General features: G+C 40.2%; 1 protein-coding gene across 1 annotated transcript; it reads right to left on the reverse strand.

The window, feature by feature from the left end:
- Positions 1-9136: 9136 nt before the first annotated feature.
- On the reverse strand, positions 9137-13746 carry LOC307028373 (insulin gene enhancer protein ISL-3). Its single transcript, XM_079663330.1, has 6 exons — positions 13657-13746; positions 13127-13316; positions 12496-12755; positions 10982-11277; positions 10117-10284; positions 9137-9847 (listed from the first exon to the last, which is right to left on the reverse strand). The coding sequence occupies exons 1-6, from the start codon at positions 13712-13714 to the stop codon at positions 9731-9733; spliced, it is 1089 nt and encodes a 362-aa protein (XP_079519456.1). The 5' UTR covers positions 13715-13746; the 3' UTR covers positions 9137-9730.
- Between the last annotated feature and the right edge of the window lie 159 nt (positions 13747-13905).

Below are 13905 nucleotides of genomic sequence, written 5' to 3' on the forward strand. Positions count from 1 at the left end.
GTTTGTACAAATCTCCTTTAAACAACTGCATGGGTTTACCTTATCCAACTCCAGTAAACATAGAAAAAGATGAGAGAAACCAAAGATGCCCATTTGTATTATGGAGTGGCTCTTCAGTGCCTCTGCTATCCCTTTAATCTCTCTTGCAAAAAGTTGCAGGGAGCAGTTTAATGCAGGCTGACAGGCAGAGAGCAGCCAAGACATTATGGTCCTGTTTCTTGGAGCAACACAGAGGCTGCCTGCCACCGCTCCACATCCACCCCGTGGCCCTGCCCGGCTATCTGCTTTTGCTTTATGTCTTTTCCTGCAGCGAGCACTTGACGGAGGACAATTTGTTTGGATGTTTAATGCTGCGGCACTGGCTGGTGGAGGATTATATGAGATGGTCCAGTGATTTGTGGTGGCTGGTAGTGGGTCAAAGTGTGTGTGTGTGTGTGTGTGTGTGTGTGTGTGTGTGTGTGTGTGTGTGTGTGTGTGTGTGTGTGTGTGTGTGTGTGTGTGTGTGTGTGTGTGTGTGTGTGTGTGTGTGTGTGTGTGTGTGTGTGTGTGTGTGTGTGTGTGTGTGTGTGTGTGTGTGTGTGTGTGTGTGTGTGTGTGTGTGTGTGTGTGTGTGTGTGTGTGTGTGTGTGTGTGTGTGTGTGTGTGTGTTTATGATAATATAGAAAGACATTTGTGACATATTTGTCCTTTTTTCCATACTTTAACATACAGTTTGCTGACAGATTAATAATCTTTGTAGTTCGTTGTTTCAAGATTTATGAAAAACTTGGCGAGTCTTCTTTATATGTTTTGGCAGCCAGGAGAATCATTGACTTATCCTGTGTAGCTTCACACTGAAAACTCAGCCAAATGCTACTGTGAGGTTTTCCAGATCTCACACTGACGGGTTTTACTGACACACAAGCAAACAGCCGCACAGAGAGCAATGGAAACACTTCATATCTTTAAATCTTTAAACAAGAAAATAATTTCATATATCACTGTTTGCTGTGTTTTATTATAGGTTTTTTTATTTCTTTGCTTTCATCACATAACGTAATAACGTATCAATGCATTTCAGAATTCAGAATAAAGTTTGAAAATATCCGATTTTAAACATAACAAATGTTTTCTTCTCCATAAAATTGGCACATCCTCTCATGTTGTATAACCACTGTCGACCACATGACCTAAGAGTCTTTCCGCCTCATCCCTTGACATGGGCCAATAATGTCTTACAAAATCTAGTGTTTATTCTTTTTAAGTATCAGTGTCCCTTTTAAATGTTGCCCAGTGCTTGAGAAGATGAACCTCAGTGTCCTTTTATCCTCAAGAGAGCAAAGCGATCACCAGCGAGATCTCAACCGTTGTCCAAAACATCTTGCGACAGCCCTTCATTTGATCCATTGGAGACCCTTTGAACGCTGCTGTAGAACGCGGTCCTGAAGGGCTTCACCCTCAGATGATAAAAAAGTGAATTATTGGTTTGTTTATCATGCTCTTAAAACCTAAAGTGCATTATTAAACAGAGAGCACATTAAAAGGGGAGTATTGTTAAAAGTGTTTTAAAAATCTTGTAAATCCCAGTAATTTATGTCACTGTGGTCGAAGAGGCTCACCCTGGCCTTCTGGCTTTAATTTGGTTTGGGCTCTGCTCTCCGGGGTCTGTACCTGTGATGCTGCCTTCTCTTCCCAGACAACAATCTGACCGATGTGACCTTGTGATGTGGTGGGGCAGCGGTATAGCCTCAGAGAAGCAAGTAGAAAAACAAATCCAAAAACATTCAATCAAGACGGTAAAAATGTGGTGGTATCTTCCTGCAATAGCTAAAGTGTATATCCCAATGGGTAAGGGACTTCGAGTCTAAAAGTCTATTGCCACCGGCTTTGTGTGTAGTTTGGTAAACTACAAAACCATTAGTTTAGCTTGAATGTCATAAATACCTTTGTTAACTAGTTCAGATGAGGTATTATTTAGGATAAATTGTGAGCTGATGATGGCGTTGTAGAGGAATAGCCAGGTGATCTCAAAAGATAGAAGTGAGGTATTTTATATTAGGTTAGACAATAGATTGTATAAGAAACATGGCCGTACCCAGTTCCGGCATGGTTAAAAAAAAAAATAGGATTGTACTGTACTTTTTGAAATCCATTTTTTCTTTTGTAATTCTTGATGTGATCTTCATGTTTACGTCTTCTTAACCCACCTACTGGTGCCTTATGTAGACCATGCAGATCTAGGTTCAAAGTTGCATCAATAAAAACATATTTGGGGAATTTGTACATTTCAGTTATGGGTCTGTACTGATTTAATTTGTTGACTCACCCAACATGAGTCATATTTTACAAGTTTATATCTGACCGTTGCTGTATATAAACCCCATGCCTACTGACAAACACTTCAGAAAGCCATAAACTTCCAAACATTCAACAGTGAGGCGTCACACTGGATTATTGCCAAGCTTCAACAGGGACCAGTGGGTGCAGCCTGGGACCAGACCTGCTCAGGCCCCAGGGGATTCACCCTGGGAGAGGCAACAATGGGTCGGAGCCCCTTCTTTGTGCGGTTGCCCTTCTTAATCAAACTAGCCAGAGGAGTGATTGGATTTTAATTCTGCTGGGCCCACCGTAATGGTGTGATGGACGGGGACTGGTGAATTGAAGCAAGATGTCAGTCCTCAGAGGCCTCCATTAATGATATTGCTTCATTTCTTAAAGTGGCAGGAACGCCTTGGGACGAGGGGATCGCTGCAGTTGGCAGGCAGAGCCCTTCCCTTCCCTTTTTTTATTTGACTCTCTTTATCTCTCACTGACTCGTGACCATTTGTGTGGCTCTTTGTGTGTCCTTAATGTTGTGGGTTGTTTCTTTGAACTGCATGGTCCCAGTGTGTGTTCGGTTCCAGACTGCTGCTGTGGCCACTGGACACAATGAAATGATTGTCTTGTTGGAAAGGATTTGCTTTGTTTGTCAACCTAAATTGAAAGTTAACCTGGACATTTATGCTATATATTGTACTCTCTTCATTTAATAGACAAAGAAACATGTATAATGCGTTATGGATAATTAGATATAATGATCTCTTTTAAACAGGTTATACTGTACACAGATGTATGATATGTTTCTGTGAATGATGAAGACAGGAAGCTTATCAATGTAAACTGGAAGTCATTTTCCCTGATCATGTGAAAGTTTGACTCTGATAAATCTCAGTGTTTTCATCTGACAGGTACAGTATATCAAACCATTCACATTTCAGTTTCTGCTCTACATGCTATAATTAAAGTAAGTCTCTGTTCCATCCTAACTCATGAGTCAGGAGGTTAATTGAACTTTAGCACTAAATCAAAAACACAAAGACTTCCTGAAAACATTCTTGAACTCCTGAACTGACACTGATATGAACCTGAAGAACGCCTGAAAGTCTCCCAGGATCCTTTTGATGCCGTTTCTCATCTTAAGTGACTCAGACCGGCTGACTCATTGTTTGCCTCCTCTGACACATGTTTGTCTCCTGTTCGCTTAATGACAGTTTGGTCTTGTCAAAGTACAGGTGAACCCTCATTGTGTTTTATAGCGAGTCATTGTCGAGTGGGGCGGCTCCAGCCTTCCTCTTTCTTCCTAATGGGCGTTGGTGTGTTGTTTTTGCAGCAGATTTATGTGTGGGTGGGGCGCTGTGATTTACGGAGCTCTGACACTGTCTCAGCAGCGGGACCAGGGAGGCTGATGTGGCTCTCTGTGTGTGTTCCAGGTGAGCCTGAGGTCTGCTCTCCATCCACACACACACACACACACACACACACACACACACACACACACACACACACACACACACACACACTGTGAGCAACATGCCCCTGTGTGCACTAATGAGAACACACAGATACTTTGATACACACTCAGCTTCTGTGGTGTAACACAGAAGTCAAGCTGCTGTTGCAACATCCTCCCTGTAGGTTCACCTAAATAAAGTACAGCAGGATAAAAGGGCATGTTTTGCTGTCGTGATGTTCAAAAAACTGGATAGCTTCGCAATATTTACTCCTCTTTTTACATTGTGTAAAAACTAGGAAAGATGATCATAATATGTCAACACAAACATAAAGAGAAAATCTGGTTTTTAAAAAAAATCAATATTTGTTTTTTTTAATGCAGCTTTCTAAAACACTTCCTACCCTCCTTGGCCCGAGTGCTTTTAAAAGTTTAAAGGATTATATGTGGATGTTTACTCATTGTGTCAGATTCCCATAAAAGCAGCATTCATTTCCCTTGATTGATAGTACACAAGCCGCTCGGTACTGCACATATGTTGACGCTGCCCTTTCATTATCGGTGTAACCTAAGAGTAGGGAAGATTACATTCTTGTCACCAGATGTTAAATTGGCCATTACCCATCTAAGATAAATTGGTCCTTACATTTCCCATTAAAAACACCTGACAAGAGGGTGCACCATTTGACATGGGACTTAAGTTGTGTTGTATTGTGCGGATTAAATGAGATGAAGAAGAATAAAGATTAAAAAAAGATTTGTGGGTCGTACATTTAATTTTTTCTCAATTTCCCACTTTCTTTCATAGGTGGAAGACCAGCTAAATCCAACCGAGAGCTTGGTTTTCCATCTCCATGTCATATTTCATATTATGTGATCTCATTTCACTCAGCGATTGAGAGCCTAAGCCCACTCATTGTTGTGTCTCCACTCATGTGCGACACTTTCTCTCACCCCCCCTTCCTTGTGTTTTTTCTTTTTTCTCTTCTCTCTGTTCGGTCTCTGCATTTAGTCAGCCTGTCAGAGTGCTTCCCTGGAGAGTTTTGGACTGGAAGTTCGTCCCGGCAGTTCCTCTGCTGGTGGCCCCCGCTGGAGAAGCAAGGTCACAGTGGACCCAAGTGTCGAAACATTCACAGAGTCTCCTCAGAACTCACATGCACACTTATTTACCAGTGTAAAGGCTAATTCAATAGCCAAGAGGGCAATTTATTTGAATGTAACAACAGGGTTCACATGGGGTTGCAGAAATATTGTCTGGAAGATGATAAACCAGTTTTTAAACATATTGCTTCTTGTTTTACAATTATGTATATTTAATAAATTCCTTTATAACATAATGCACAAGAGTCTTTTTGGTTTGCAAACAATTATGAGATTAACTTTAATGTTGTCACCTACATTTCCAATGTCTGAACAATTAAATGTGAATTTACAATATGTCTTATCGGGCACATGGATGGTCTGTGTGATTCTGGGCTGCTAGCTTGGAAATTATAAAATACAAATATTTATTGTAGTAATCAATTTAAAATTAAATGAAAAGATAAACTCGTACATTTTCCCTGTATGCAAAACGTTTTCCCCAGTGATACTTACTGCTCCAAAGAAAATACTAAATGGTTTTAAAGTGTCTCATTTTTGCACAACAAGGTTGACAGAGACATTGTTTTCTCCTTTATCATGTTTTATTTTTCCCACTGCTGCCTTCCTTATTTAGCATGATTCCCTTACCCACTTTTATCTGGAGAAAATGCATTTTGTCAGTAAATGTCAGTCACAGGTTGGCTAATATTTGTGACCCCAATGGGAACAAAGCTGGTTTGATAAAGCCTGAAATAATTGTCTTTCCTTTTTTTAACCTAATCCTCCTTGTGATTGAACTGCTCTATGCCATAATGTCACCATTGTTTACTCAAAATCTGTATAGTCAAAATTCACAAATAATCTTAAAGAAACAAACACAAAAAATATATATATATTCGGGGATATATTTTGTTATCTTTTATAACTTTGTTTCAAGGTTATGTTAGGGTTAAAAGACAGCAAAAATGGCCGCTCAATTGCTAAATTCAATTGTGGCTATTGACTTTGCAATGACCAATTAATCAATTGCATGTGAACATTGGTGAAATTGTCAGTTTAGTGTCAAACCTCTGGAGACTGCCTAAAGAACAATTGAAACTGACTTTTACTTAGAAGTATAATTTGGTTATAAAAATTGGGTGACAAAAATATTTAAAGCCCTTTTCATTCAAATGAAAGTGAACTAGTAAATAGTTAAATATATAATAAATAGTTAAATAACATATCTCTAAAACACGCTCAACCCAATCTGAAGAGTATAACATTTATTTGCATTTTTGGTAGCTAAGTGTTCCTAAAAAACTGAGACTACACCAACAGCTTTGCTTGCCAATGAACTGCAATGGCATCATCACATCCTTACCAATGTATATGTTATCTTGCCTGCATTGCAATGCATTAAGGAGGGTTAAATGAGACACCTGATTTGAATGCCTGTGTCAGGCCTTAAAAACAATGCAAAAAATTGGCTTTTAAAATGGACCCTTATAGAACAATACTATCGTTTTGCTATTAAATACGTTTATAAACTTTATATACAATTGCGGTTAGTTCCTTGAAAAAATGGAAGCTTTGAAAAGCAGCATGCTCAACTGTTTTTTTTATTCGAATGTATAATTGTTTTCCAACACACTAGCAAAAAAACAAACACATTGAAGAACATTTGATCGTTTAGTGACTCGTGGCAGTGGGTGGTGCTGCAGTCCTCCCGAGCACGCCGGATGATCTAATTACGCCCACCCCTCCGCCAATTAGAGAATTACATCACACCTTTAAATGGACTCGTCCTCTTAATCATTAATGGTACGGTGTCATTCGCTCTGACAGCGTCTAGTTGCATAGAGGCAACTTGACACATGCAGCTCGGAGTTAATCCTAAATAAAGCGGGGGCCAAATACACTGCCGTTGACTTTAGGCAAAAAAAAATTAGGAATTAAAAAAATAGGGTCTTAGCGTCAACTAAGGCCCAACATTGATATTTCAAGATAAAAGTGTACAGTGAGTTTCAGTAGGTCCAAGCTGTGTGTGTGTGTGTGTGTGTGTGTGTGTGTGTGTGTGTGTGTGTGTGTGTGTGTGTGTGTGTGTGTGTGTGTGTGTGTGTGTGTGTGTGTGTGTGTGTGTGTGTGTGTGTGTGTGTGTGTGTGTGTGTGTGTGTGTGGAAACGCCCATTGAGAACCTGATAGAAGATCTCATAGGTATTCAAGCGTCTTCTTCTGCATGTCAGAGGACGTGATCTCTGGTCCTTATGAGCAGAATAATAAGAGTGGCTAAAAGGGAAGACATACAAAAGAAGAATACAATTCTGCTATAGACTATTTAAATAATAATTTAATTAATATTTTAGGTGTGCATTTAAATATTGTCTTGGATTTTAATTGCCCCTTTTTCACTATAGGCATTATGTTTTTAAAGCGTCTCCTATATTCATTTTGATTATTTTGTACTTCCTCATACAGTATGTAATTGATGTCTTGTAAATCTCTGCACATTTTGGATTCATTGGAACAATTAAAAATCCTACATTTTGAAAAAAACGTTAACAAAACGAACCTTTTTCAACATTTTTTTTTTTGTATGGGTTATACTAAACGCAGATAGTTGGGAATATTTTTTCATCAAGCTTAGTATGACTTATTTCCTTTCCTTTTAATGTAATTTATTTTTTAACTTGGTCTATCTCGTTTTAGCCTTTAGGGGATGAGTTACGCAGTGTAAATGCTGGAAATTAGCTGTTTTGGAAACTTGTGGAGCCACAAATGCTCTGATGGAGACAGTTAATGGTCTGCATTCTTGTCTGTAAACGCCATTGTTATTTATTCACTTATCTCTGTTATCTTAATCTGCTCGCATTGTTTACTTATCTCATTTGAAATTGCTCAATTACAAATCTATTATCTGTCTTTTGTCATTCAAACTTCCGATTAAGACACAATCAGTGTAAAGAGAAACGGAAAAAAATTACTTCTTGTCTTGCAGCGTTTAAGAAATCAAAATACAATCGGCAATCATTTACAATCTCACTTAAAAATGACTGAGTCTAGTTTTGTTTAAATTCAGTAAATTCGGGCAATCAGTGAAGAAGAAGAAGAAGAATTAAAGTTGCTTTCAAAATAAAAAGTATTTTCTTGCCATTGAATAGGTCTACATGTTTTTCCTTTTCGGCCAAAACTGCATCGAAGACAAGTGAAATGATCACTATCTGATCAGATCGAACAAATTAATTAATTAATAACCTTTGATAGAATATATCGCTCTCTTAAAACATAAATATCCACAGATTTTCCGTGCCGATTTGTTTTGTTCTGCCCACTGCGTAGAGGAGGTCAGTTCATTTAGCCCGGGCTGTCATCCCGGCTGACCCGTGCGCAATAACGCAATTCACTGAAAGAAAAATAAACTGAGGAGGAGAAGTGACCCTTTACGAGCTGCTCTCTGCTCCCCTCACAAACGAGGGGCTTCGGGGAGGGCGTGTGTGCGTGTGCGTGTGTGCGTGTGCGTGTGCGTGTGTGTGTGTGTGTGTGTGTGTGTGTGTGTGTGTGTGTGTGTGTGTGTGTGTGTGTGTGTGTGTGTGTGTGTGTGTGTGTGTGTGTGTGTGTGTGTGTGTGTGTGTGTGTGTGTGTGTGTGGAGGGGGTGTTTAGTTAGTTTGTTGTGGCTTCAGTCAGTGTAGGCTATCGCTTGCAGGTGATGCCAGGACTAGATAAGAGGTCGCCGATCCCTCCGCGCTGTCTAGACCAGCTTGTGACTCAACCAGAGCAACTGGACTGACACAATTTACAGCAGGTTTTTGCCCTCCAGATAGTAAATGACCACTGGCCAATTCCTGCTCCATAACCGAAGGGTGAAACACCGCAGATGGAGGGGAGCGATAAGACAACAGAGCCTGCTGCAGGGTTTCAAGCAGGCAGGCCAAGTTGATTTTCGTTTAACAAGACAAACAACATTCAGTGCAACTAAAATGAATGTTTTTGTACTGTTTGAATATATCCTCAAATCGCTTGTGACTAAGCATTTTATCTGCACGCATGACTCGCTGTCATGTGGAGAAACGATGTGTTGCCGCTTTGGATCTGGACAATGAATTTGGCTCTCGCCATAAGAGCACTGGAATAAACAAGTTTACTTATATTTCAATTCGTTTGTCGTCTTACTTTTGCAATGGAAAATTAAAACGTGATACTTTGCTGCATTTTCAAATACATTTAATTATTGCGATATGGCTTGCGAATGCAGAAAAGCGAAAGGAAGAAACTGCCTGTACAAAAATTGGTCATCAAGACACATTATGTAGTATTCAGCGTGTTTTTTTTATTATTTTGTATCAGTTAATAATCCCTTTACGAATCGCTCTCCTAACAATAAATAATATAACAATAATTTACTTTTTGTTCGAGTAGCTCAAACAACCTGGCCTTAAGATAAAGTATTTTACAACACGAATATTTTGCAGATTATCATGCTCTGACCTTAAGACAAAGAGTCAACAGGACTCGACAACGCAATAAATGTATCAAACATTTCTCATATTGAAGAAACAAGACACAATATGATCACAATAAAATCGCAGAATGTCTATCTGACACGGAAATGTTTCCAATTTGTTTTTGAGGGAAGGTTTCTTGTAGTATATCCACAGGGAGGTCTTCTGTACATCTTTCTCCATTAAGTCATGCAACAATTGTTCTGCTTAGTTTTTGTCAATGAAAGCTCCCGAAAAAAAACTCGGAGTCAATCAGTGCTTTCTTGGTTCCATCTCCTCCATGTCAAGAAATAAAAAACACTCTCCTCTCTGTAGTTTGGGCGATATGATGAGCTGGTCACATGCAGGGACCGGGATCATGCTGCAATTGTCCTTGCAGGGGGTGGGGTGGGGGGACCGACAGGTCTGAGGGGCCCTGTTTCACGTCTCCACCGGGCTGGGTACCATACTGTTCGGGGTGTCCGGTAACTGAGAGGACAAAGAAGTCACGTCGCTGCCCGAGGAGTTTCCGAGAGATCCCGATTCAGAGAATGACACCTGAACAGACAGGAACAAAGAGTCCGAATATTAGAAATATGCAGGCTTTTATTTTGAAAACCTGGTTGTAAAACCATAATTCTGCCGACATGAGGACATAATGCTGACATACGTGGTCTCCCTGTGTGTGTGTGTGTGTGTGTGTGTGTGTGTGTGTGTGTGTGTGTGTGTGTGTGTGTGTGTGTGTGTGTGCGTGTGTGCGTGTGTGCGTGCGTGCGTGCGTGCTTGTAAATCTGCATGTTAAAAGCAGAATGGATAGATGTACACACCAGTTGTTGGAAGGCTGGTTGGTCCAGGTCGCTCTGCAGGGCAAACTCACTAAGGGCTTTCCATGGAGGCTGGTATGTCTGAACCTCCACTGGGTTTCCCTGCATGGAGCTCTCATGTCGGATAGGACTCCCAGCCACAAGAGGTGTCCCTGTTAGGCCCTGAAGATTCTGACAAAAGAATAAAACACAGGATAAGCATTTTGAGTCCTGCATCAATATCACTGTTGAAAGATCTGCACAAATGTGCAAATTGCTCATGACTCTATAGACACTTTTTGTCAATAGAAAGTGGCATGTTCATATGCCATTTGCTTTTTCCCATGGTTTTCTTTTAGCTGGAGCAAATATTAAACTATGGTGTCAGAGCAGGATATGTGTCCGGGACGCAGACCAAGCCTGGCTGCAGACTAGGATGTTTTCATTTTTCAGGTCAAGCAACTGAAGTCAAAGCAGTTGATAAATTATTCAATAACCTAAAGTTTGAATACAGGACAGCACTGGAGCCAACTGGAACCTGTTATACTGTGTCTTAGTTTAAGTAAATAATAAAAACTAAAGCTGGTTTTAAAAGTAAAACTACAGACTGGTGATTAACAGGGGTAAAAAAAGAGGAATCCACATGCAAACAGTGATATTCACAAGCTACACAGCCACTAATTTTTACAAATTAAAATATTTGAAAGCAATGATCTGCCTGTTATCACTACACTCTTGCATTAATATGCCAGCCTCAATAGGTAGCCTGTACAACTGGGTGAATTGAAAATAAATCAAAATGTACCTTGGTCATGGTTTTAAAAAACAAACAAAACACTTGAACACAGGAATGAATGAATATTTGAAGTAATCAAGTGGCCTGACTTACGAAGAGGCTTATAGACTTATCGCTGTGATGCTGCGATTGCATCTGCTTCATCAGAATGGTCCTCTTCTTGTCTTTGCAGCGCTTGTTCTGGAACCAGACCCGGATCACCCTGGGGCTCAGGCTGGTCATCTCCGTCAACTGCTCCTTCATCAGCGCGTCGGGCCTCGGGTTGGCGTTGTAGCAGGTCCGCAGGGTGTGGAGCTGTTTCTCGTTCAACACCGTCCGGATCCGCGTCGTCTTCTCCGACTGTTTGTGGACGTGGTTCCGATGCGGGGCCTGCCGCACCGAAACCGGGTCTGCTGGGGACAGAGGAGGTGGACAACACCGTGAGAAACTGCGAAGGCGTCAACAATCCGTTCACATTTCGATACAGTTCAGCAGCTCATTATCTCAGTGTGCGACTTGTTTCCCTCAACATTGCTTGGATTGTTTTTGCAATAATAATGATCTGCCTTAGATTTTAATTATGTTTTATATAAATGTCTGCAATTGGTTAAAATCAAATGTTTATGTCTACAGGGGTATTTGAAGACAAAAACAACACTTTCATTATTTGTGGGAAGTTTCTAGATGAAAAAACAACTATTTAGATGTACATCTTGAATGGAAAAAACACTGTGTGAGTTTCAATGGCCTACAATTATTATTATTAGGCCTACATTTTTTTCATGGGTGCATTTAGCATTATTGTGAATTTCTCTCATCTGAATTAGGTTAAAAGAACGAAGTTGAAATATAAAATGATTCCGGTTTCCCCGCTGGAGGCCTGTTTGTGCGCTCTGAGCTGTATACAGAGTTTTGAATTGATCGCTTTCAAGCAGGAAGTGAACATTATTCACACATTTGCTTTGTTCTCTTTCTTTGCAGGCGCTCTCAAGATGACAGTTCCTCAAACACACACATGGACACACACACTTGCTATACACACACACACACACACACACACACACACACACACACACACACACACACACACACACACACACACACACACACACGGTCGCGACGCAAATAGCAGATTATTCAGATAATGGCGACAGAGCAGGTTAATCCTAATGAGATCAATTATGAAATTAGCCTAAAGAAAGGTTGCATTGCAGCACACACCTTACACACCCACACGCACACATTACACCCAAACACACACACTCAGCCGGGTAACCACAAATTATCTGGATAGTAAATTACGACAAAAAGTAATACTCCTTGAAAATATTATATTGATTTTCATGTAAATTTAGTAAAATCAAGCAATTACTTTTTAAAATAAACGTTTACTTTTTATTTGTAGATTTAGTTGTTGAGTAGACTATTAAAAGTGGTGTCTTTAATTTCTTTAAACGGTTTTTTATTTTTGGAATGTAGTGCCAATTTCATGTTTTGCTGCTGTTAGAAAAATATAATAATAATAATAATAATAATAATAATAATAATAATAATAATAATAATAATAATGATAATAATGATAATAATAGCAATACAAATAATAATACTCATAATAATAATAATCCGACCTGCTAGGTGCGGTCTGTTGGAGTGGATGTGTCCGGGGCTGAGGGGGCTTCCAGCGGAGTTCCTCTCCAGCAGCAGGCTGTGGTCAGCCCGGCACAGCAGCTCCTCTTCCCGCAGGGAGAACTCGTCTCCCGGCAGCAGCTGCCTGCTGCACACCGAGCAGCGAAAACATTCGATGTGGTAGACGTTATCCCTTGCTCTCATCACCAAATCGCTGCTGCTGAATCCCAGGTTGCATTTTGCGCATTTTATTCCAAACAGCCTGGAGAATTGAGGGAAATTGTCAAACATTTAAAAATCAAGGTGGAAATGTAAAAGTCAGAGAAAAATCTTTCGAAAGACAACTCAGAGTTGTACGTTGCATCTTGTTGTCTAAGAATGCTTTTATACTCTTTATTTGAAAACATAATAATATAGTGTTGATGGAGTTTTGCTTCCTTTTTCGTGTAAATATGTTGTTACAAATGTCTTCTAATTTGTGTGCACTTTTAAATTTGTCTTAATTGTTCTTTCTTTTATAATGTTTCGCTTCTTCCTAATAAATATTATTATTGAATGTAAAAACGTTTAACTGTAATCAAGATGTGATTCAACATAAATCAGAATAAACAGAGAATATTTCCAAACTCCTACCTTACATAATCTCTTTTGCAATAGGTTTTGCCGTCCCGGACGAAACAAGTGGAGGACTCGTCCAGGTACTGGCTGCACTCTGCGCACTTCAGGCAGGCTGCGTGCCACTCCATGTCGGGAGACACTCTCAGTATGTACTGGTCATGGATCTGACTTCCACATCCTACACACATCGCGATTCCTGGCTTCTCTGCAAAGAACCCACATCACTGTTATCACAGACTGAAAATGCAGCACAATAAACATACAATAAAACTGAAGTATTTTAACAAAATGTAGTCCAGCCTGTATGACTCAGTTTTGCAGTACTACATTTTGCAGACTGGACAAGTCTTAATGTTTTGAAACAGAGGAAGACTTTTCGTCGCTGAATTGTTATTTATAGAAAAGCGCCTAAAAAATACACAGGAAAGAAAATGCTACACAATTGTCGATTCATTAAAATAATAATAATATGTCATTGTGCCCAAAAAGCTATCGCGACGAAAACAAAATCTGCCCCTTAAAACTCCAGCGAGCAGCTTACTTACTTTTGGAATGATCCCCCATATCACCCAAGAAAGAAGAGCTGAAAATAATATCCACCATACAGGACGGATAAAGGGGACTGTGGTAGATGCAGAAAGATGTGAGGAGATGACTGGCCCTCGGCTGCCTCCCTGATAACGTCTGTCTCTCCGGACTGGGAGGGTGCAGGGAGGGGGGTTGCAGGGTCCCACACGCTACTGCTCTGACGTCATGACGTCTTTAGTGGGCTCTCCAATCGCTCCACTGCCTCC

This window comes from Notothenia rossii (genome assembly GCF_949606895.1).
Source record: "Notothenia rossii genome assembly, chromosome: 2".
Classification (NCBI taxonomy): domain Eukaryota; kingdom Metazoa; phylum Chordata; class Actinopteri; order Perciformes; family Nototheniidae; genus Notothenia; species Notothenia rossii.

Coding starts and splice junctions, on each gene's coding strand:
- LOC307028373 (XM_079663330.1), bottom strand. CDS start 13,714: ATGGTGGATATTATTTTCAGCTCTTCTTTCTTGGGTGATATGGGGGAT. Junction 13,317..13,656: donor TATGGGGGATCATTCCAAAA/GTAAGTAAGCTG, acceptor GGTTCTTTGCAG/AGAAGCCAGGAATCGCGATG. Junction 10,285..10,981: donor ATAAGTCTATAAGCCTCTTC/GTAAGTCAGGCC, acceptor TTCTTTTGTCAG/AATCTTCAGGGCCTAACAGG.